This window comes from Geotrypetes seraphini, chromosome 4 (genome assembly GCF_902459505.1).
Source record: "Geotrypetes seraphini chromosome 4, aGeoSer1.1, whole genome shotgun sequence".
NCBI classification, from domain to species: Eukaryota; Metazoa; Chordata; class Amphibia; order Gymnophiona; family Dermophiidae; genus Geotrypetes; species Geotrypetes seraphini.
In genome coordinates, this window is record NC_047087.1 from 83,168,821 (window position 1) to 83,195,339 (window position 26,519).

At 41.0% G+C, this 26,519-nt stretch overlaps 1 protein-coding gene across 1 annotated transcript in view; it reads right to left on the bottom strand.

Moving 5' to 3' along the window:
• ROBO2 (roundabout guidance receptor 2) overlaps window positions 1–26,519 on the bottom strand; it is an 884,946-nt gene that overhangs the window by 279,467 nt on the left and 578,960 nt on the right. Inside the window, 1 exon segment of the mRNA XM_033941714.1 lies at window positions 24,893–25,031. Within this exon segment, the coding sequence (XP_033797605.1) occupies window positions 24,893–25,031 (139 nt within the window).

Below are 26,519 nucleotides of genomic sequence, written 5' to 3' on the forward strand. Positions count from 1 at the left end.
TTTGAAAACTGATAAAACATAGGTGAATAACAGACCTCAAATTTATGTACACTTTTATAAAATTGACCCCATATGCTCAAATACTCCAACAGGAATTTCTACAATATGAAAGTGCATTAAGTTATCATCAAGCATTGTAATTTTCCTCATGACTGGTTTTCTTCTTATGGTGCAAAGGATTTTGAATTTGCAGTTATAAGATACATTCTTATCTTGAACATTTTCTCATCTATTATCTAAAAATATTAGATATCTGAATGATCTTACAACATTGTTAAAGCTGAAATGTAAGGGTCTCTTTAATTAGTATCTAGCATTGAAAGTCTTCTCTCTTGGCCTATCTAACACCCATTATGTACTGTCAACGCTATACAAATGATTGATCATAATAATAGTGCATGCATTACGTAAAGCATTACTTTTATCAGTGACCCATATCTTACTGATAATTGCCTTCATATGTGAATATTGGGTGCACTTATCCCATTTGTTTCTAATACATTTTTAATGTATAAAAACTACCTCTAGGTATCACACCATATGTAAATGCACTATCTGTATATTAACATGCATAATTATAAAATCCAGGACTGCAATACATAGAGTATGAACCTGCTTAGTTGCATGTATTGATCAAACTTCTTGCATTTTCCGGTAGAACTAATTCCTATTCATCATGGTCATAAGCCATTTTCTTATTGTATAAATTACTGTCAACAGTACATTGAAAATAAGGATTCCCCAGTGCATAATAAAAAAAAAATGTCCATTTCTACTGATGCCAAATTAAATTGAAGCTCCGCTCACCTAATAACAATGTGAAATCAGCATCATACGGAGCACTGCTAAACAGTGCCTCTATTTTATAAGCTATTATGCTTGTTAGTTCCAAAAAGCATCTACATTATATCAATGCTACAGTATTAAATTACTACAGAACTAAATTAAACCACTAAGGCCCTCTTCTATCAAACTGCGCTAGCAGTTTCTAGCATGGGGAGCCACGCTGAGTGGCCCGCACTGCTCCCGACGCTCATAGAGTTCCTATGAGCGTCGGGAGCAGCGCGGCTCTCTGCGCTAAAAACTGCTAGCGCAGTTTAATAGAAGAGGGGTAAGTTTAAGACAGCTACTGCTTTATTTCCTCTATGACAGAGATGTCAAAGTCCTTCCTCGAGGGCCGCAATCCAGTCGGGTTTTCAGGATTTCCTCAATGAATATGCATGAGATCTATTAGCATACAATGAAAGCAGTGCATACAAATAGATATCATGCATATTCATTGGGGGAAATCCTGAAAACCCGACTGGATTGCGGCCCTCGAGGAGGGACTTTCACCTCTGCTCTAGGACAATTCCTGAACATCCTAGGCAGATGTTCTTATACTTTTTCTAGATTTAGCCCCTTATAAAGATGGAGTCGGATGTCTCAAGTTCTCGCATTGAGATATCTCAAGTTCTGGCAGTATTTTAGAACAGGATCTGCCAGTATAAAGCCTTTTCTAAATTATACGGTGAGGTGGACATTGATGTACTGGTTACATGCAGCAGGAGTATCCATTTTGAAATCATAAATACTGTATCATAAGAACATAAGAATAGCCTTACTGGGTCAGACCAATGGTCCATTAAGCCCAGTAGCACATTCTCACGGTGGCCAATCCAGGTCCCTATTACCTGGCCAAAACCCAAGGAGTAGCAACATTCCCTGCTACCAATCCAGGGCAAGCAGTGGCTACCATAAAATGGGTTATTTTGCTGTTAGCTCAGATTATTAGTAGCTAGGTCTCATTGCATAAAAAGGGACCTGTGCTCAAATAGTGGTAAAAACAGCAGTAGCCCTCTGTAGATAATTTTCCCTTACCTTTAAACATTTATGCAATATAAAAGTCTAAGGGGCCCTTTTACTAATTTGTGGTAAAAAGCAGCCTTCGTATGTGCTTATGCATCTTATTCTCTTGTACTAAGGCAATTAGCATATGGCCATTAGCATGTGATCTTTTATGTGACAAAGTGCAAAAATACTGGCTGCACACACTTATTTGTACTTGCTTCCAGTGTACTTGTATTCATCGATTCTATTTTGTAACTTAGCGCTGACTGTCCAGCTCCTCTTGTTGTAAACCGTCTCGAACTACCATGGCTTTGGTGGTATATAAGAAAATAAATTATTATTATTATTATAAAGCAGGCCTTCCTTACCAAAAAAAGTACTCCAAAGATCATTTATACACACCTTTTCACACTCCACATGCACTTTTTCATTACATTAGTCACCCTTTTATCTATCTCTTTTATTCTATCTTATCTGTCTATATGTTCTATCTCCACTTGTTCCCTTTGTCATCTCTTAACGTGTATTGCTTTGATACTGTAAGTAGCATAAGATGCCGTAATGAGTACTGCTGTTTAAATATTTTATTGCTGTAATTGTTTATTGGCTGTGTCTGGGTAATACTTGCAGCACATAAGAACATAAGAATTGCCATACTGGGACAGACCGAAGGTCCATCAAGCCCATTATCCTGTTTCCAACAGTGGCCAACCCAGGTCCCATGTATCTAGCGATTTCATAATGCCTCATTCCACCAATGCCTGAGAGCCAACCTCATCAATGATGTCATAATGGGTTGATTGTCCTATAGTTGGCTCACATAAGAACATAACAGCTGTCATACTGGAAGAGACCGAAGGTCCATCAAGCCCAGCATCCTGTTTCCAACAGTTGGCAACCCAGGTACCAAGCACCTAGCTAGATCTCAAGTAGTAAATCAGATTTTATGCTGCTTATTCTAGGAATAAGCAGTGGATTTTCCCAAGCCATTCTAATAATGGTATGTTAAAATCACCTATTAGTATTCTAATAATGGTATGTTAAAATCACCTATTAGTAAAACTTCCCTTTTTTTAGATATATTCTGAATGTCTTCTATTAAATCTCTGTCTACTTTTTCCATCTGTGAAGGAGGCCTGTATATTACACCAATGTACATATATTTACCATTCCCTCTTTCCAAATTGATCTTTCTTGCCCTGCAGATCCTGCAATTGTGTGGCTTTAATATGATCTTTAACATATAAAGCTACTCCCCCTCCTTTTCTTCCTACCCTGTCTTTCTTGAACAGATTATAGCCCGGTATAACTATATCCCAGTCATGGTTCTCCATGAACCACATCTCTGTGATCGCCACTATATCCAACTCATCTTCCATCACAGCTTCTAGATCCAGAATCTTGTTTTCCATACTTTGAGCATTAGTATATACTGCTTTCTGGACATTACCCCCTTTCCCATTCATGTAATGATTTACTTACCTGAGGGCTTATATGATACTTCTTCCCTTCTTTGATAGATGGATACCATCCCTGCTCAGCAGCTTTTGAAAACCATCCCATGGTCCAGGAAGCCAAAACGCTCTTGACAACACCATCCACATAGCTACACATTCATCTCCAGGATGCATGCTTCTCTGACCTGGCCCTTACCCTCGACAAGGAGGATGGACGAGAATATCACATACACACTTGACTGCTTCACCTTCTCTTCCAGAGCCACAGTGTCACTTTTGATACATTCACAAGGGTACCTGGCAGTATCATTAGTGCCAACGTGGATGAGCTGCATCAGATAATAGTCATCAGGCTTGATGATTCTTGGCAATATTGCCTTAACATCTTGGATTTTGGCACAAAGCATACAGCATACCTCCCATGACATCATGTCTGATCTGCAGATGGATGTTCTGTACCCCTCAGAAGGGAATCATCACCTTATGCCTCCTAGTGGTCATTGATCCAGCAATTTTTGGGATTTCAAGCTTTGGCCCTTCCTCTTCCTAAGATGCTCTCATCTCATCCACTTCCAGGGCAGCATACCAGTTCTTCAGTTCAAGGGCAGGTGGAGTCACAGTACCAATATTGCTGGGTTCCATAATCTGAGCCCAGCTGTCTTCCCTCAGCATAGCCTCTTCTTCCCCACTGCTGGAAATCTTTCATGCCTCATGCCTGCTATTTATATGGGCTAGGTCTATACTATCTAATAATGGAGTTCTTTTTTACATTTGTTTTATTTTATTTTACTTTTATTATATTTTGTAAACCGCTTGGACCAGTAAAATGAACGAGCGGTATAACAAGCTTAATAAATCATAAACCTCTCATTCTCATAGATGCTTCTCGGTCTTGCCACCTCCTCTCTCAGTTCCTTTACTTCCTTCATGAGGGATTCAAACTGAAGACAGCTTGCACATAGAACCACTCCCTCTGCCTGGGTAACATTTTCTGTCTGCACAGAGACAGAAGCTGTAACCTGAGCAGCAGCTTTGTTGACACAATGTTTCCCAGCCATATTGTGGTTGCAGAAGTACTTACAATTGGAAGAAAAAAAGAAAGAACAGAAAAATCCTACCAAAGCAATGCCCTGTTTCTGGTTGGCTGAAGGGCCCAAAAAGCTCCGCCTTGGGGTGGGTGGGAGGGAATTAACTTCAAGTCACCTGTGGAGTCTGAGCTCTAAGAACGTCCTCAGAGTTCAGTCCTCCAATGTGGCCCATACTGCCCCAGCCAGGCCCCTGCTGCTTTCCAGTGAGCTGAATAGGAAAGCCTTCAGCTCACAGCTCAGCCCCAGTTTGCAACTGTGGCCTAACAGCCTAAGTATCATGTGCATCATCAAGTTGGAACCCAGCAGCAAACCGTCCTTCAGCAGGAGTATGGTTGCCATTGCCCCTATCCTCAAAATGCACACCAAAATCATTTCCAGACAGTTCCTGCAATCAGCCTTAGCAGTTGCAGTAGCTAAATGGACAGCCCAATAATCAAAACTAACCTTAGCTTCAGGTTTTTTTGTTTGTTTTGGGGGGGGGGGGGGGTGAGCACCACTGTGTTATGTGTCTCACACAACAGCTACCATAAAAGAGGAACATTCCCTTTTGTACATCACAAGGAGAGCTCATTTAAATACTAATGAGTTCCTTGTGATACATTTGCATAGAGTTCTTGGTGGCTGCTACAAGGATTGGTAGCAGCCCCTGAGAAATCTTTTGAACATCAGCAGAAGAGCTTCCGTGCCAGTAAAACTGCTTTAATGAGTCTTACTGTCACGGACAGCTTTTGAGAATCTGGGCTTTAATACCATTCAGTCTTATTATTACATTATTACTATGTCTAAAATACTTATTTGAGCTCGTTATCAATACTCCATGGGTTTTGAGGCAAGAGGACCCTTTGCAACACTAGAGAATCCAAGTCAAGGACTAAAAGAGATCTGTGTGGCTTAGCCCTGGATTAAATGTGCCTCATCTAAAGGGCTTACTCAGTAGGAGGGCCTACATAAAAGCAGAAAGTTCTTGTGACATTATTTGTAAAAGTATAAATGTACATGTAAAAATGGTATGCTAGGTAAAGCTAATTTTAAGCATCATGGTGCTTTCAGGGGTATTTATAGGAAACAACTGCTCTGTAATTAGGCTTTACACTTTATGAGCCAAATAGGGGTTCTGAACCTTAGCTTACAACAACCTCTGAAAAACTATAAGCCTAAAATGTAACACGTTAAACTTCTTGCCCTGTTAACACGCAGTGTCACAGAAATAATAGAGAAAAGGTTCTGAACTCCAGTCCTTGAAGCCTGTTTTTCAAGATTATCAATATGTACAAATTAACTCGTGTCTTGGGCTAAGCATATGCCAATGTCCTGGATGAAACTTCATGGTGGACATAATGAAATGCTGGTCTGCTGGAAGCTCTCAAGAGCTAAAGTTGAGAACCTCTGATATGGCCTATTTTGTCTGCAACAATTTGATCATACAAACTCTACAGATTGTGGAATAAAACTTAGTGAGACATTATTAGAGAGCACTTAAGTGTCTTTTTGGCTATGCTTTACGACTGATTCAGGACAGAAATTTTAATTATTTCTAGGTTATGGATCCCCATTTATGATCAATTAGACTGCATTATCCATTCACAGGATGAACCACAGTCAACCATGTGCCAACCATGTGCTCTATTTAACTCTGAATAACAAAATTCTCAGGAAACTACCTATAGGCTCTCCAGATGTACATAAGAATACAAATGGCACATTAAGCCTCTATCTTTCTCTGCCTCTCTATGATAAGCTATTAAGAACATTCAGTTTTGTCCCTATGTTCCTCATAAAGGGAGTATGTATCTCTCTTTGGTAATTAGCTTAAGAAAGAAAATGCTCAGAGCAGAATGCTTAAGTAAAACAATGTATTTCATCACAATTACAAATTAGAATCTTATTCTCCAACCTCTTTATTTAAGGTTGACTATTTAGCTGAATATTAAGCACACGTGCTATTAGGCTCTTAGACAATGAAAACATATACCACCTTTGGATTAACATTTGTCAATTTTATGTACGGGACACTATTATTAACTCTATAAACACACCTCATTGCACTTCTTTTAACAAGTGTGTGCGTGTGTGTGAATTCAGATCAAATTAGGATCAGGCCTTCTGGAGGGAAAAAAAAAATCAGACTTTTACGAGATCCACTGGTGAAATTCATCACACTTATCCTAGATCTGGGGAATAGACAAAGTGGATATGCAAATCACAGAAAATCTGAAATGGATGTGAAAAAAAAAATCTAACAAAATGCCTGTTTTACATCTTCCCAAGATCTGAAGAGAATTAAGATATGATGTAAAATAGAGATATAAACAGGATGGAGTCGGTCCAGAGGAAGATTACTAAAATGGTCAGTGGTCTACATCATAAGACATATAAGAGCAAACTCAAAGATCTCAGTATGTATACTTTGGAGGAAAGGCAGGAGAGGGGAGATATGATAGAGACATTTAAATACCTACATGGTATAAATACACATGAGGTGAGCCTCTTTCAATTGAAAGGAAACTCCAGACTGATAGGATATGGGGTGAAGTTAAGAGGTGATAGGCTCAAAGAAAATACTTTTTTACAGAAAGGGTGGCATTTGCATGGAATAGTCTCCCGGTAGACGTGGTGGAGACAAAGACTGTGTCTGAATTCAAGAAAGCATGGAACAGGCATATGGGATCTCTTAGGGAGAGAAGATAGTGGATCTTATGGATGGGCCATTTGACTTTTATCTCCTGTCATGTTTCTATGTTTCTAAATGACATGTTAAGAAGACATTTGAAATGTTTACAATTGAGTGTGATCAAAAATCTAAGTATTGTTGTATGTTTTATAAAGAAAAAAAATACTGCTTTCCAAAATGACATATTACTTTTAAGTTTAATGTCTTTCTGATGTAATGGATGCCAATTGAGTTTGGCACATTCCACTGTGAATGCCAGCAGCTCCACAAAGCAAAATGATTTCCTATAGTACATCCACCCACTGAAGAGCATAACAGTGGCAAGAAACCATTTGCGTGTGACTTCTCTGCTATTTTTTGGCTCTCCAGTAAGGCATTTACCTAATCAGAAAAGGGTATAAGTGCAACATAGACATGAAGGTTGTAATTTAATTGAAGATATATTTACTGAGAGAAGCCGGCTGTTCTAAGCTTTAGCGCACATGTACAAACTTCTCCATGTCCAGTTTCCTTTTATGGAAATTGAAGCAAAAATAAATTCTCAAAAAAACGAGTCTTACTCTGATGAAGAGGATGTGCAGTGTTGGTTCTTCTGTGCATAAGGTGGCACAGTTATTAGTGCCATAAATTAGTGTAATTGAAGATCTCTTGACTGACCCAGGAGGAGGAAAATCCCCCTAGTTTATGTGCTCAGCAATTACAGGCTGTGCTACTGCTTTCCGAGTCTCCGGCCAGAAATTCTTGAGACACGAAAGCACTACGTAACGCTTATTTGTATATCTAATAGCTTTCCAGTCAAATAAATTGCATCCTGTCTACCAAGACCACACGCTCATATGATTCAAGCGTATACATTCAAAGCCATGGCTCTAAAATGAATCAAGTAAACTTTAGCTATTCAGTGAGGTGGCTGAGTAATTGCTGCATGTTACATAGGCTGGATGCCAAAGAAAACATGCCTGCCACACCAAGCAAATTCAGAGAAAGAAGGAAAACATGATGGCAGGAGCACTAAATATAAAATGGGATATTTTTAAAGCGTATTCTTTGAACTTTCAAGATGTTTAAATCATTGCTGGAGGAGCCTGGAAAACATCAGCACACAGTATTTATATAAAACTCCTAGCCTGGAAAAGTTCCCCAAATGTTCTATTCTGTTGTACATCGCCAACACAAAACTGATTTATTGTACATTTAGGGCTTGATTCTCTAAAGGCCACTGATCGTATGTCAATCACACATTGGCATCCTTTCAAGAATTGTGTTGTTGTTGTTGGGGTTTTTTTTTTCTTTCTAATAGACGCCTTAAATATAGCAAATATAGCCTACATTTAAGGCCTTTGTCTCACGTCTACGGAGCAAAGGCATGCTTATGGACGCCCAAGTTTACTTCTGGTGGAAACTACACCCACTCCAGCCTTAGGTGTCGGTAGGCATTCCTAGACGCCTCTGTAGGTGTAAGTCAGATGCTAATATTGTAGGCATCCTTCGCCACATATTTTTTGGGTTTTTTTTAATGTGTCCCGATTGGCTGGTGAGACGGTGGAAGGATGTCTACCGCTGCCCACATTTAGGATGCTGTTTGTTAAATCAGCCCCTTAACATTAGATTATGTATATGGCACCTAAAAAAAAACTGACGCCAAATAAGGCCAATTGAGGGTTATTCTAAAAGGGGGGGATATTTGTCATTTTTGTCAGACAATGTTCTGCCATGCTATGTTTGCCATCACTTTATATAAATATGCTTTATTATGTATGCAAACTTGTAACCATTTCTGCGCTCTTCTGGGGAGTGACATATCAAAACCGCAGAAGACAACAGCACACCGATATTTGTGCGCAGGACAAAAGCGTGTCACCGATTCCGCCGCTTTGAGGTCTTTCCTTTTACGCACTAAATGGTGTGTGTGGGGGAACCCCCCCTACACATAGAAGTCATCGTGCTCCCATTAGAAGTGTGTGGGGGGGACCCCCCCGTACACTGAAAACTCCCGAAGACCGAAAACTGGAGTTTTCAGTGTACTGGGGGGTTCCCCCAAAAAAACACCCCCCCCAATGGGAGCGCGAGCAGTTCTAACTGTATTAGGGGGGTACCCCCCACACCCTCTCACAGCGTAAAACGGAAGGCCTCAAAGCGGCATAAGCGGTGGTGCGTATTTCTCCTGCGTTTAAATGTCAGTGTGTGATTGTCGGCACGCCATTGTCTTCCATGCTTTTGACAGTGTACCCTTCTGGGAGGGCCGAATATAAAACCTAATTAATTAAATCTCCAACTTATTCTGGGACACCTCAGTGTGTCCTGCAGTAAGTCATTTTTTTCCTGTGGTAAGCATGCAAGAGTGTGTTCTTCAGTTTTATAATAGGGCCTCATATTGTTAAACCATACGTTAATTTGGGATGTCTTAATCCACTGTCAGAGGCTCAAGTGCCAAGGCCAATAAACAAAAGAGAGCAAGGGAAATGGATGCCGAAGGAGGCAAGTTTTTTTTTTTTTATAATGGATAAAGATGCTCTAAGTCAAATTTCTCTAATAAATCTCTCTACGCAACCATATCAAATGTTTTTTTTGGGTTTTTTTTTTTTTTTGCATTCTCCTAAGACTAAAACGTTGTAAGCAGAAGATATAACGTTGCAGAAAAAGTGATAAAATAAAACACAAAAATGGTGATGTTGCTTTCAACTCCTAACTCCCACTCACCTTAAATTATTTATTTATTTATTTACACCATCCTCTCAAAAGAGTCCAGAACGAGTTACAGGAGTCCATTCACAGAATGGGCAAAATAATAGAAACAAGATGTAATAGGAAAGAGTAGTACAAGTCAAGGTACAGTAGGTATAAACATAAGAGATACATTAATTTGCATACTTACTTTGGTGTTGAACTTAGACAAATGGCCTAGTTGGCGAGACTATAAGAGATCTTTAGAGCTTGGTCTTTTCATGGAGCTGGGTTTGTAAAGAGGAAAGTTTCTGTGGCTTTCCTAAAGCTCCATAAGTCGTCTAGTTCATTAATAGTTTGGGCATGAAATGCAAGTAGGCATGCCTGTGGGCTGATTCTGTTCATCTTATCATTCTCTGCAAGAAACTCCCCAACCTCTTCCTATGTCCTGTGTGTCCAAATTAGATTGTAACCTCTTCTGAGCAGGGACCATCTATTGCATGTTGAATGTACAGTGCTGTGTATGCTTTTCAGCGCTATAGAAATCATAAACAGTAGTAGTAGAATGGCCTAAGGGGAATAGTGTGCATCTAGGAAGATCTCAGAGGTATAAGGAGAGGTGGCTACTACTACTTATCACTTAGCACTGTACATTTTGACATACAGTATGTCAAAATTAAAAGCCATCAAATATTTCCAAAACAAGAAAATAGTTGGGCATGAGATTAAGCTGGAAGATGAAGGAACTGAGATAGACAGAGAGCTCTGGCGACTCCAGTTTGCTAGAAAGGGTGCATAAGTGACTAATTTTACATTCATAAAAAAAAAAAATAAATGCACAAAACTATTTATTTTCTGTAGCAAGCTTCATATCTATGTTATTGCAAAACTCTTCAGTATAATTCAGATCAATAAAACAACGTATTCAGTTTCCCCAAGAAAATGCCCCAGCAGTGCCATATGGCTTTGAAAATAAGCTATTGCTACTGTTTAACCAAAACACCAAACGATATGACAACACAGGGCAGCTGCATGCAGAAAACCATCAGCTGTTTAGATAATAAACGGACACTTTAATCTGTAAAACAAGCAGATGGGCATGATGTCTACTCTAGGGATGCTATATTTTATGTAGCAGGGTGTTGAAAATATAAATATATTTCTTGTGCTTAAATTGAGATAGTCAACTGTTTCCAAGGACAGGTGTATACATATACCTCAGGGTGGTAAAAGTACAGAGACTACCACCCCCCCTTTATGAAGCCGCGTTAGAGTTTTTTTATTGCCGCCGTGGCAGTAAAAGCTCCAACACTCAAAGAATTTGGCAATAAAAAATACTAATGTGGCTTCATAAAAAATTGGGGAGGGGGAGGGGTTAGTCTATGTATTTTTATAGACAGAAAGTTCTCTGCTGCCTGAGCTGTGTTCTTTCACTTCGGGGGTCATTTAATAACAGTTAACACACACTATTTACCACCCTGAGATAAATCACACATTAACGGTGTTAGCATGCACCTTTATTTGTTTATATTTATATGCTTGTTATTGAATCCATTGACAATCTATAAAGCATAGTTACTCACCTGTGGCAGGTATTATTCAAGGAAAGCAGGCAGATATTCTCACATGTGGGTGACGTCAACCACAGATCGCCAGCACAGACAGTCAAAATAAGTACTTTCACTTAAGAACATAAGAACATAAGCAATGCCTCTGCTGGGTCAGACCTGAGGTCCATCTTGCCCAGCAGTCCGCTCACGCGGCGGCCCAACAGGTCCAGGACCTGAGCAGTAATCCTCTATTTATACCCTTCTATTCCCTTTTCCAGCAGAAAAATGTCCAATCCTCTCTTAAATCCCAGTACTGTATTCTGCCCTATAACGTCCTCTGGAAGCGCATTCCAAGTGTCCACCACACGTTGGGTAAAGAAGAACTTCCTGGCATTTGTATTGAATCTGTCCCCTTTCAACTTTTCCGAATGGCCTCTTGTTCTTTTATTTTTTGAAAGTTTGAAGAATCTGTCCCTCTCTACTCTCTCTATGCCCCTCATGATCTTATAAGTCTCTATCATATCCCCTCTAAGTCTCCTCTTCTCCAGGGAAAAGAGACCCAGTTTCTCCAATCTCTCAGCGTATGAAAGGTTTTCCATCCCTTTTATCAGACGTGTCGCTCTTCTCTGAACTCTCTCGAGTAACGCCATATCCTTCTTAAGGTATGGCGACCAAAACTGGACACAGTATTCCAGGTGTGGGCGCACCATCGCCCGATACAGCGGCAGGATAACTTCTTTCGTCCTGGCTATAATACCCTTCTTGATTATACTTAGCATTCTATTTGCTCTCTTAGCGGCCGCTGCGCACTGTGCAGTCGGCTTCATTGACCTGTCCACCATTACCCCCAAGTCCCTCTCTTGGGTACTCTCATTCAATGACATCCCTCCCATCGTATAGTTGTACCTCGGGTTTCTGCTTCCCACATGCAATACTTTACATTTCTCAATGTTGAACTTCATTTGCCATTTTGTCGCCCATTCTCCTAGTTTGTTCAAGTCCCTTTGCAATTCCTCACAGTCCTCTTTAGTCCGAGCTTCCCTAAATAGTTTGGTGTCATCTGCAAATTTTATTATCTCACACTTCGTCCCTGTTTCTAGATCATTTATGAATATATTAAATAACAGCGGCTCGAGCACCGAGCCCTGCGGAACACCACTCGTGACCCTCCTCTAGTCAGAGTAGTGTCCCTTCAACCCTACCCTTTGTTTCCTACCTGCCAACCAGTTTCTGATCCATCTATGTACGTCTCCGTCCACTCCATGGTTCTTCAGTTTCCGGAGTAATCGTTCATGGGGCACTTTAAAACTTTAAGGCCACCTGTACCATGCATCTGCTGGTACCTTCCTGCCCGTCGGTTCGTTGGACCATCAATTCAGTAACAAAGCTAAGAAGCCAGCTAGGGGACATGGAAGGGTTGTGAGAATGTAACTGCCTGTTGCCCTTGGATAACACCTGCTATAGGTGAGTAACTATGCTTTATCCAAGGGCATGCAGGCAACATATTCTCACATGTTGAGCTCCATAGCTGCCAGGATCATGCCTCTGAGAAGAGGGTTATTGACAACTACCATGAACCTGGTGAAACCAAAAGGGTTGGAGGGAAATTGGCATTTAAATAGAGAATAAATTTTGAAGAACTGCTTGGCCAAACCGACCATCACATCTAAAAGATAGTGGGATGTGAAGGTTTGAATTGAAGACCAAGTAGCTGCTTTACATATGTCCTCAATGGGAGTAGAACATAGATGAATTACTGACTCACCATTGCTCAAAACTTATGTGCAGTGACATGGTCTTCAAGCATTAGCCCAGCCCTAGCATAATAAAAGGAGATATAGTCTGCCAGCCATTAGGAGATGGTTCTCTTGGTAAGAGAAACTCCAAGTCTCTTAGGATCTAATGAGAGAAACAGCTGAGTGGAAGTTCTGTGAGGTTTGCTGCTATCCAAGTAATAAGCAAATGCACATTTACAGTCCAGTATATGGAACACAGCTTTATCAGGGTGAGAATGTGATCTTGGAAAAAAGTCAGAGAGAACTATAGACCGGTTTAGATGAAATTCTATGACATCCTTTTAGAGGAACTTCAGATGAGTTCCTCTATCATGGTAGAATGTTGTATAAGGTGGATCTGCCACAAGCACTGGAAGCTCACTGACTAGGGAAACAGATGTAAGAGATATGAGGAATACTGTATTACTTTCCAAGTACTTGAGAGAAGAGGTTGAAAGCGGCTCAAAGGGAGACTTCACCAGAATGGAAAGTACCACATTAAGGTCCCACGCCACTAGAGGAGGCTTGAGAGGTGGCTTGGTATGATAAAGACCTTTCATAAATCTAGAGGATGAACAAACAAAAGGCTTTTTATCTAGTGATGTATGAAAACCACTGATAGCACTTAAATGAACTTTGACTGAAATAGTTTTTAGACCAGAGTTGGAAAGCTCAAGGAGATAGTCAAGCACCAATGGAAGAGGGCATGTGATTAGATCCAGTGAATGATTACATCAGACTGTGACACAAGTCCATTTGAAACAATAGCAACACTGTGTGGAAGGTTTTCTAGAAGCTTCAATGATGGCTGACACTGATGCAGCCGGGAACATCTTAAAGTCTGCAGAGCAACTCGCCCCCTCCAGATCGACGGCCTGCAGCCACTGGACCGGCTCAAGTTTAAAGCCTTGTTCCTGCCTGCCTCGTCTCTGCCGGGCATGAAAGCCTGCTCCACCCCTTCCTGACCAGCCGGGAACTTTTCTTAAAGTCTGCAGAGTAACGGGACACAGCCATTCGGCGTGCCTTAGCAAGCGCCTTTGCAGAGCGACTGAGCGGAGCAACTAACCGACTGAGCCGAAGAAGCTGAAACTCTCACCAGCACAGTGAAGGGAAGCCAACCATTCCCCTCACTGCACCGAGAATCAGCCTTCTCCCCTCCTCTTCGGTGGGAAGCCCCGCCCCTTCCTCCCCGAATAGCCACCTTCTCTTCCAGCGCGCGGCCATCTTTCCGCCAGCATAATGAGGAGAAGAGAAGCCAACCGTCCCCCTCTCTGCTCAGAGTTCCGGCTTCACTTCTCTTCACTTTCATCTCGGCTACATCGGCTCTGTTCAGAGCTATATATATATATATATATATATATATATATATGTATATCTAATATAATAAAATGCTAGGCCGCGCATGCGCAGTTCCTAAGTGTGTGCTGCTTTTCCGTGAGCTGTAGCGACACATAGGAAGTGCGCATGTGCGGCTTCTGGTCCGTCCTGCTGCTGCGTGTTCGCGCATCACAAAAGCTTCCCTGCTCTCCACCTACCGGCCGAAGCGCGAGCGAGCTGCGGAAGTGGTGGTGGTGGTGGCCGGCCTCAGGTATCAGTTTGACGTTAGGATGGTGGGGTGGGGAGGCCTGCGGAGCCCAGCAACTTTCCGCTGCCCAGGACCCGAGTCATTTGCCGCCGCCGGCGGAGCAAATCAGGGCAGTAGAAGGGCCCGAAGCAGCGTGTGAAGACTGATGCATACGCTGCTTAAATCTCCAGTCGTGCCCGCGGGAACGGAAGAGGAGGGCTCTTCCGTTCCCGCGGGCACGACTGGCGATTTAAGCAGCGTATGCATCAGTCTTCACACGCTAATTCGGGCCCTTCTACTGCCCTGATTTGCTCCGGACGTGCCTGAGTAAATCAGGGCAGTAGAAGGACCCGAAGCAGCGTGTGAACACTGATGCACACGCTGCTTAAATCGCCAGTCGGGCCCACGGGAATGGAAGGGGGGGGCGGCGGCAAATGACTCGGACCCGCGTTTGTAGTCGCCACTGTGGGAAGAGAAAGAGGGTAGAGGAAACACTAATGTTGCTGTACAGGGAACTGGTGTGGGGGGAGGGAAATGGAAGGGGGAGGGAATGCTGCTTTGCACAGACAGAGGGAGGAAGGGAGACAGAAAGACAAGAAGAAAGACACAGGGGCAGGTGCACAGGGAACTGGTGTGGGGGGAGGGAAATAGAGGGGGAGGGAATGCTGCTTTTGACAGACAGACAGAGGGAGGAAGGGAGACATAAAGAAAAGAAGAAAGACACAGGGCCAGGGACATATACAGAAAGACAAACAGACAAAGGGGGCCAGGGACAGAGACAGACATAAAGAAAGACAGCGGGAGTCGGGTCAGGACGGGTGTGGGATGGTAGTGGACAGTCAAGGAAAAAGAAAGACAGAAAGAAAGACAGAAATACACAAAGCGGCTAAGGAGAGAGAGAAAGAAATAAAGACAGACACACACACATATATTCTAGCACCCGTTAATGTAATGGGCTATAAGACTAGTGTATATATATATATTTTTTCTCTTTTGAACTTTATCAGCGGGAGATCCCCTATTCCATCTTGGGACCTTGCCACATTGGCCCTGTTCAGAGCCATTATCCCAAAAAAAAAAAAAAAGTTGCTATGATGCTAAGTTCTTTAAAATGCTAAGTTAAAAAAAAAAAAAAATCAAATCTCTAACAAGATCCAAATAGCCTATAAGTTTTTACCTCTATTTAAGCTTTTTTTCTTGATTCTAATAGATGCAAATTTTTATCTCTGATCTATTATTCTACAACGATAAAATGTTCTGATCTACTATTTTGATCAAATGTTCTGATCTATTATTCTACAAGGAACAATCAAATGTTAATTTATCTCATTAAGTTTTTAACATCAATCAATTAGACTTCTAACTCACCCTATCTTAAGTTTTTGCAAGGAATAAATAGGTGCTAAGTTTCAACCTTCAGTGCTTGGAATGACAAAGATGCCTGAGATGATTTTGATACTCAAGAATATCAAAAGGCTAATATGATTAGCATGAGAATCAATCCAAAATTAATATATTACTAATCTATTTCAGTAAATAGTAATCTGAAAAAGCATCAAAGCTCCTGGCCAAAAATCAGGCTAACAAGAGCCAAAAGGCCCAAAAAGGATATTCAATAAAAATGACAAAAAAAATTATACCAAATGTAGAAAAAGAAAATATATACAAAAATATGACTAAACATAAGGAAGAAAAGAAACGGGAAGTCACAAAAACACACAAGTTTGACATGCTTAGAGAAACTTTAAGAAACAGCTTCTCAGCTACAAAGAAAACTGATAACTGATGGTCCATGAGCTGATGTCAGGTGGGAAGGCACCAGACAAATGCAGTATGAGTGGTCTTTAAAATTTTTAAGTGATAATACACTTTTTGACTGTGCCGGGGCTCCGTGGATGATATCACCCACATGTGAGAATATGCTGCCTGCTTAGATAAAAGGAATACTTGCACAAATTAAAAATGCAACAATGATAAACATCACATGATGACACTCACCAGGGCTTTCAAATATTTCTTATATGTACATGTGCCATCAAACGTAGGCCTTTATGAAATCATTAACAATAAAAATGATTGTGTTAGTTCTATTTTGATATCATGTCCTTTACTATTAAAACATTACTTTAAGGTTGCAGGTTTACCCAATTTCATTCTATAGACTCTAGAAACAAAAAGAAACTGCAGAACGAAATGTATTAAGACAATGAAACGTTATCTTCCAAAGGGTGGTTCTCATATACTTTGGGACTGGACCCAACATGGTCCGTGTTTCAGAGAATTACTCCTTCCTCAGGGGTCCGAGTTGTATTGTGTTTTAATAATGGAGAACCATTGTAGAATACAACACTATTCTGTAAAATCCTTATAATGCCGTTGTACAGATCCATGATGAGACCCCATCTGGAATACTGTGTACAATTCTGGAGGCCGCATTATCAAAAAGATGTGCGGAGAGTTGAGTCGATTTAGCGAATGGCCACCAGGATGGTCTCAGGACTCATGGATCTCCCGTATGAGGAACGACTGGGTAAGTTGCAGCTGTACTCACTCGAGGAACGCAGAGAGAGGGGAGACATGATCGAGACGTTCAAATATGTCACTGACCGTATCGAGGTGGAAGAAGATATCTTCTTTCTTAAAGGACCCACGGCAACAAGAGGGCATCCACTGAAAATCAGGGCTGGGAAATTTCATGGCGACACCAGAAAATATTTCTTCCACAACAGGTAATTGAAGCCAGCAGCATGCCAGATTTTAAGAAAAGATGGGATTGGGATGTGGGATCTCTTCATGGAGGTAGTTAGGGGGTGGGCAATTAGTGTGGGCAGACTAGATGGGCCGTGGTCCTTTTCTGCCGTTCATAAAAAGCAATCAAAATCATTCAACTGACCCGCATTGGTAACAAAATTCATGGAGAGTGATCAAAATAAAGTTTATAAAAATACTCAGAGATATGGAACTCTGTAGGGAAAGCTTGAATAACTCCCTTGGGTGAAGAGTTCACCTTCCAGTCATTGTGATTTTATAAAAACTTTGATCACAAACTCCACAGAATATTGCTTAATTCATTCTAAAAAAAACTTTCATAATAAAGATTTTTAACGTATTTGAGAGTCACTGTGTGTTATAATATGTTTAGAAATAACACTTAGCTTAAACAGGACTTGGGGGGTCCCCTTCATGGCCCCGTTTCGTTCCCTGCGTCAGGGGACCCGAGTGGTGTAATTCAGACAGGTTCCTGATGAAATGCAGTTGGAAAATGGCTCTTGTGACTATCAAAATGATTCTCTGCTGGAAAACAGTTGTTTAATTAAAAAACCGCCAGAGAATCATTTTGATAGTCACAAGAGCCATTTTTCAACTGCATTTCATCAGGAACCTGTCTGAATTACACCACTCGGGTCCCCTGACGCAGGGAACAAAACGGGGCCACGAAGGGGACCCCCAAGTCCTGTTTAAGCTAAGTGTTATTTCTAAACATATTATAACACACAGTGACTCTCAAATACGTTAAAAATCTTTATTATGAAAGTTTTTTTGAGACTGAATTAAGCAATATTCTGTGGAGTTAGTGATCAAAGTTTTTATAAAATCACAATGACTGGAAGGTGAACTCTTCACCAAAGGGAGGTATTCAAGCCTTCCCTACAGAGTTCCATATCTCTGAGTATTTTTATAAACTTTATTTTGATCACTCTCCATGAATTTTGTTACCAATGCGGGTCAGTTGAATGATTTTGATATCATAGCCTATTTCTGACCTCAGGTCTGTAATCATTGTCCCTGAATTTCACAGCAAGTTCATAAAAAGCAGGCAGAGCTTCTATCGGACTGTTGGTCAGTATAAAAACTCACATGTGGCCCGCAGGAAGACCTTTTAAGGCCTAATTCTATAAATGGCGCTAAAAACTACACATGGAAATTTGGACATTCGTCCAATTTCCAAAAGCAATTTAATTGAACAAGCAGCAGCACCAATAATTTGGTGCTAGAAATCAATTATTGATGCTAATTAGCATCAATTAAAATTTGCACGCTTATTTTTAGGTGCTGGGATCTGCGTGTAAATTTTACCTGTGGTTCTAAAAATGGAGCATTCCAACGGGAGGGTCATGGGTGGATCGGGGGCATTCCTGTAATTTATGTACACTGCTATAGAATAAGATGGAACCGTACCTTATTTAGGCGTGATGATTTACACCAGGTTTCAGTTACTATAAATCCTTTCACTTAAAGTTAGGTGTGGTTCTTGGTGCCAAGCGCTATTCTATTAACAGTGCCTAACTTTGAGCGCCATTTATGGAATAGCTCTTGGCGCATGTTTTCAGCTGGCTCTGTATTTTCGGCACCATTTACAGAATTCAGTTCCTTAGTGTGCTTCAGTATCTCATAGACTTCAATGAAATGAAACCACTTCCAATGCCTTAAATGTTCTTCTCGTTAATAACAAGCCTTTGAAGGAGAGTGTGACACAGTGATTAAAGTTACAGCCTCAGCACCCTGAGGTTTGGGTTCAAAACCACGCCACTCCTTGTGACCCTGGGTAAATCACTTAATCCCCTTCCCCCAGATACATTAGATTGTGAACCTGCCAGGACTGTATGAAAATCGCTTTGAGTGTGGCTGTAAAACTACAAAATGGTGGTATACAAGTCCCAATCCCTTTTCCTATGAAGGCAAGAGGGCAAAATAATAATTATAATTCATGACGGCTGTTATGAACACACCTTTTCTGCTATGAAGCTTCTGTATTTCCTATTGTTTTACTATGTTGTTATACCTGTTATGTGGTCGTCTGCCAGACCACGGATGTGTGTTTTTGACTGCTTTTACAATAAAAATTATATATAAAAAAAAAAAATAAACTGGCACAGTCCTTACTAATTGTCTTACTTGCAGACTTTAAGATGTTCAAACATTAGAATACCTAGTTTGTTTTACAAGAACTATTCAAGTGCTCTAAAGACTACAACAAGTGCACAGCCATAAATGTGACGGATGTAACACACAGTGCACTACTATGATAGAAATAACATAAAAACATAATAATTGCCATATTGAGACAGACCAAAGGTCCCATCAAGCCTAGTTTCTGGTTTCCAACAGTGGCCAACCCAGGTCCCAAGTACCTAGCTAGATCCCCAGATTTTATGCTGCTTATCCTAGGAATAAGAAGTGGATTTCCCCAAGCCATCTCAACAGTGGCCTATGGATTTCTCTTTTAGGAAATTATGCAAGCTTTTTTAAAACCCCGCTAAGCTCACTGATTTCACCACATTCTCTGGCAACAAATTCCAGAGTTTAATTACATGCTGTGTGTTTTTCCAGCTTGTTTTAAATCTACTACTTATTAGCTAATTGGCCTTTGACAAGGTCTAAATTAATATTGTTCCAAAGGTACTACTTAGAAAGTTCTGTTTATACCAGTTTGTAGTATACATGGGATGCTTATGATGTCATCTTTATTCTGGACAAATTCTGTGTATTCACCACAATTCTGCAGTGACCTGCATAAACCCCTTATGGTCACTTAGGTATCAAACCCAACAATTAGGTCACATCTGCTACATTTCATTTCTATTATAAAATACTAGCAGGACAGATATTTATTATGGTTCATTTCTCACTAAATTGCCAATATCATAGCATGCTGTTTGCTGAATCTCACAAATGTATTCCTTTTATCGGAGGAAACCAACTCTCGGTTACTACGTTGCTGTTGTCTCAAGCAGCTTTCTTCTTCAAAGAATATTGTTTTAACACCCATTCAGGATGTGTGTCTGTTATAAAGATTATAGATTTCATCTTCAGTGATGCTAACCTATATCTAGGAACCTTTTTATCCTATTATGTTTTTCCTGGGAAATCATCAGCATTCATTATACAAACGGGAGCAAATCAGTAGAAAAAAAGCTGATACAGTAGTTTTCTGCATAAATATCAGAGCATATTTTGGTGAAAAGAAATCAGGTGAGTGAAAAAAAATGTGTTTATGTTTTGTGTATTTCTATATCTATTTCAGTCTACAGCTATATACAGATAGAGAGAAAAGAAGATAAGGATTCTAGAGCAAGGGATACTAAACATTTTAGAGAAAAAGGCAAACAACATACAAAATCATCAGCAGAACTAGATGGAAATGTTAATGATCTCATCCACCAGCTTCTTCCTTCTTCCTCCCTTCCCTTCCCTTCTCCAAATCTTCTTTTGTTTCTTCCTCTATCTTTTCCCATTCTCTTCATTCTCTTCTTCCCAACATTTCTTCTCCACGTATCGTTATCCTCCCATTCCTCCCTGATCCTGTAATTTACCACTTTCGCTCCTTCCCCATCCAGTATCTTAGTATTTTTCACCCATCCACAATTTTACCTTTCTCTACTCCACATCACGGGTTGTTTTGTTTATATTTAATTTGTCATTATCACATTTATTAACCACAAAACCTCACAGATCGATGCAATTCACAAAACTGATCATATTCAGTGAACTACAGAATAATCATTAATCATGTTAATTCTCTAAAGATTTTATAAACAAAGATGATTTTAATAACTTTCTGAAATGTGTGTAAGAATCAGACTTTCCAAATAGAGGGGGGTCTTTTAATAAGGCACGCTAGCCAATTTAGCGTGTAAAAATTAGTGCACTCTAAATGTTAATGCATCCATTATATTCTATGGACATGTGGAGGGGCATAATCAAAAGAAATGTCTAAGTCCGTTTTGGGCCTAGGTTGCAAGTCACCCAAAGTCGCATACAGAAAAAGGTCCATTTTCATAAAAAACATTCAGCATTTTTTTCCCCGAAAATCATGTAACTGTACATCCAGCCGTCTGATTGTCCAGACCGCTAAGTCGTCCATTTTTATACCCTATTTTCGACCAAAAATTCATCCAACTCAAAAACGCTTAGAAAAAGACCTTTTGGGTGTGGGAGGGGCCAGAAAAGTAAGAGACTGGACACCCAGGCATGGCACCAGACTAGTGGGGGTACCTTACAGGGCACTGCTGTAAACTTCAGAAAAAGAGTCTCACATACACATCTCACAACAGCTCCCTTATATGTCATGGTGAGCCCCACAAAACACTCCCAGAATCTACTAGACCCACCTGTCTACCACCCCAATAGCCCTTATGGCTGCAGGAGCCACTTATATGGCAGTACAAAAGGGTTAAGGGGGTTTTGGGAGGATGCACTTTTTTCCCCATTAATGCAGTGATTAGTGTGTCTTATGGGCCTGGGTCCTCCTTTCCATGGTTCACTAACCCACCCCCAAGACCACTTAAGCCACCTCTGTGCAGCTCTACTAGGCTTCATTATACCAGGCTGCCAGGTGCTGATGTTCTGCAGGCAGATATGTAAAGTTATTACGATTTTTATGGGGGTGGGGTGGTGGGTCAGTAATCACTGGGGCAGTGTGTGGGGGTCTGTACTTTGTGTCTGCAGTGCTTATCTGATACCTTCTTGTGACTTAGACCTGGTTTTAGATAGCCTAAGTCGCAACGTCCAGGTTCTGTCTAGGCAGTGTTGTAAAACTTTTGGTTATACATGCAGTATGACTACATCTAGGACGGCCCACGTCCTGCCCAAATCCCGCCCTCGACACTCCTCCAGACATGCCCCTTTTAGCTCTGGTCGTTCATCAGCACTGTGAAGGCCTAGGTCATTTTTAAATACGTCTAAAACCTAGTTCGATTATCGGCACTTGGACGACTTGTCTTTTAGATCGTCTTTTAGGCCGGTTCTTAGACGTGTGTTTCGAGTATGAGCCCCCTAGTGTTTAGCATGTGCTAAATCGGCTAGCGCCTTAGTAAAAAAAACAAAACAGAATGCATAACTCCTTGTCCCAGCTAGCTGCCTGAAAAACAAGCAGACGTTGCTGAAACTTTTTATAAATATAACCTCGAACTGAGGGAGCGACAAATAAAGCAGTATTACATAGTGGATGATTTGGTGTAAGTAGAGTAAATAATTTTAATAGGTACTCTGGTGCTTGACCATGCAGGACTTTATAACAAAGTGTTCCCAATTTAAACCTCACACGTGCTTCAAATGGAAGTCAGTGGAGCCTTCTATAATAAGGAGTAATTTGATCTGTGTTTTTCAGGTCAAAAATCAGACGCACTGCAACATTCTGTACTCTTTGAAGTCTATGAATATTTGTACGATGTCCAGCAATGTGAACAGCATTACAATAAACCAAGGTACTAAGTATCAAGGACCGAACAAGCAGTCTAAATGCCGTAGGTTCAAAGTATGATTTGATAGTTTGCAACTTCCATAGAATAAAGAAACATTTTTTCACCAGTGACGACGTGAATGGTTTCATAGTTAAATTTCTAGTCAAGCATACTCCCAAGACCTGAATCTCAGATTCAATTCGATAACTATGTTAGTGGTTTTCAACCCAGTCTTCAGGGACAATCTAGCTGTTCAGTTTTCCAGGATATCCACGATGAATAAGCTTAACAGAGATTTCCATACCAAGAAGGTAGTGCATTCAAATTTATCTCATTCACTCTTCAATTTTATGCTGAATAATGTACAGTTTACTATACCGGCCTCAGACCCACCACTCCACCGCCTAGTAAGAATTTAAAGCGGGAAGAATTACATGGCTCTTCCTCACCGGCCCTAGCTTTTCTTTTTCCCAATACGTTCTCAATAAATTACTTTAAGATTCAATGGCAGTGAATGATATTAATTTATTTATTGAATCTTAAAGTAATTTATTGAGAACGTATTGGGAAAAAGAAAAGCTAGGGCCGATGAGGAAGAACCATGTAATTCTTCCCGCTTGAAATTCTTACTAGGCGGTGGAGTGGTGGGTCTGAGGCCGGTATAGTAAACTGTACATTATTCAGCATAAAATTGAAGAGTGAATGTGAAGGGAAAGTGCTGAATTTAATTGGGTTTAAACATCAATATTTGGTGTCTACAAATTTATCTCATGCATATTCATTACAGATATCCTGGAAGCAAGACTGCCTAAGTGGCTCCTAAGGACTAGGTTGCAAATTGTTGGTCTATGCCACTTCCGACCTGAGACAGAATAAGTGGCCTATAAATGGCTGGAGATTAGACCATATTGGTTTAAATTAGAATAGGAAACACTTTCTTGCGCCTCTATCTGTAACACTCCCCTTCTTTCCTAGAGGAAAATCTAGGTGCTTATGCAGTAAAACTCCAGCAGTGACTAGCGTCCCTCCTGCACCTCAGCTCCAATGGTTACTCTTGCTCAGTAGTGTAGCGAGGGTGAGCAGCACCCAGGGCAGTGGCGCCCCTCTCCCGCCCCCCCCATCTGTTTCTTCCCCACATCCTCCCTGCTGTACGCACGTGCCCCTTCCCTTCCCCCACACCTCTTTAATGTTCATGGCAAGAGAAGAAACCCTGGGCCAGTGTCGGTTCTTCCTCTGACATCACTTCCTAGGCACGAATCCAGCAGCAAGCAGCAGGTTGGGATCGATGCTTGTGCCGCTAACATTAAAGAGGTATGGGGGAGGGGAAGGAGCATGGGGGGGTGGAGAGGAGGATGGGTGTCGGTGCCCCCACCAAGATAGGCGCCCAGAGCGGACTGCCCCGCACCCCCCTTACTACGCCACTGCTCTGGCTTTAAAGAGTGGACAGTGTTCCTGATTGGATTTACAAAATTTTGCAGGGACACGTGTCTTCTTGTTGTGTGTGTGTATGTTTTTTAAAATCTCTAATGCTCATAGATTTCCTATGAGCACTGGAGTATTTAGTGTCCCGGGCCATGGTAGAAAACTCTACCACTGCTTAATAAAAAACAAACAAAAAAAAAAAAACGGGGCCTTAGATAGTATAGAATACAGTGTTACCCCGTGAATTCACAGTATTCTCCGACAGCCTCCTCCTGTACTAAATTCAGGCTACACCAATCAGGAGCTACATGTCAAAGCAGCTCCTGATTGGTGTTGCCTGACTTTAGCAGCAGGAAGTGGCGGTCGGAGCATACCGCCGAGTGATTTTGCACCTGCCGGTGCCCCAGCTGCTCTCTCCTACCTTGGCGCCCCAGCTGTCCTCTCCTACCTATAAAAACCATATTCACAATTTTTCAAAATTCATGGGGAGGTCCCTGGATCGGAACCCCTGCAAATTTGGGGGGAGTACTATATTACATAGTGCATATACTTGCAGTGGCTCTATTCCATGCACTTTGTGTTCACGGTATAGACAACCGTATATATACAGTTTTAGAATTGCCTTTAATATTTCGCAAAGAAAGATGAAATTAAAAATATCATGGATAACTTAGATGGCTATCCTTACCTTCCTCTTGGCAAATCAGCATCATCCTTCTTCCATCGCACAGTTGGTTGGGGATCCCCTTGAACTTGACATCGAAATTCTACAGCTTCTTCCTCCAAAACCACTAGGTTAATTGGCCTCCGGAGAAACGTGGGGCGTTCTTGAAAGTAACATAAAAAAAAAATAGCATAAAAAAATAAATGTAAATATATAATATAAAAAGAATACCATAGTCCTTAGATGTATCAAACAGTGTCAGTGCTCTGAATAATGACAGTGGCAAGTGGTGGAGAGACCAGAACTTTCTAGTGATGAGTAAGATAAAAGCGGTTAACTACTTTCTTCCTTTGTCTTCTCAGTTTGGAGCCCCCATGTATTTCCCCCTCCTTCTATCAACCTTATTCGCTCTTTTCGATGCATCAAATCCTTGTTTTCACTTTATGATAACTAGTTTAGCCACCAGCAGTATAAATTAAATCAACTTGTGTTCAACAAAAAAGTTTAATTCCTTGGAGAAGGGAAATTACAGGTAAAAGATGACTTAATTTTAATTTTTTAAAATGAATTTCAGAGCACTTTTCCGTGTATTTCTTTAAACTTGGGAAAACACTAAAATATTGATTGGAGACTACTAACATGAAGGATACTATTTAACAACAACAACAAAAAAAAGAAAAGTAATTTTGAATGAGTACCTACTTAATTGCTAAAAAAAAAAAAATTCTAATATTGCAGGTATAACCAAATAATTGTTAATTAAAAATTTCCAGATTAATTACCATATATGTTCAAATATAAACTGAGATTTTTGGTTTATATTTGAGCCTCTCCTCCTGAAGACCACTGTCGCTACTGTCATCCCATTCAACTACCCTCCCCCCAAAGACTACCGGCGCTACTATCATCCACTCGAAAACCTCTCACTGAGGACCACTGGCGCTGCTCTACTCCACTTTAACTCCCCACCAAGCCACTGGCGCTGCTCTCCTCCCTTCCTCACTTAAGATGATCGGCACTGCTGTCCAACTCTTCCTCTCCCCCCCCGACCCACACTTAATTATCATATGTGTGCCGGTGCTGAAAGAGGCTGACACTGATGTTTTATGCTTGGTTAGTGCAGGGCTTTGAGCATTAGTGCATGCTTAAAGCCTTCTAGCTCCTGCTCTCTCCAAGATTCTCATGCTCTGGTTATTAAGAATGAGAATCTCGGAGAGGGTGGGAGCCAGACTGCCTTGAGCATGTACAGATGCTGAAGGCCCTGCACTGGCCCAACATACAACATCAACATCAGCCTCTTTCAGCACCGGCATGATTATAGTAAGTAAAGTGCTGATCGGGGGTGGGGGCAGCAGCACTGATCAGCTTGGGTGAAGAAGGAAGGAGAGCAGCGATAAAGGGGGGGAAGCATAGAGTGAAGGAGAGCAGTGCCAGTGGGGGGTTGGAGTGTATGATAGTAGCATCAGTGGTCTTCGGGGGAGAGGGTTGAGCGGGAGGACAACAGCGACAGTGGTCATCATGGGGAGCCAATCAGCTTGGGTGAGGAAGAGAGGAGAGCTGTGCCAATGGACGGTTTATATTCAAGTTAACAGTTTCCCCCTATTTTTTGGCAGGGAAACTGCTATCTTGGTTTATATCCAAATAGGTTTAT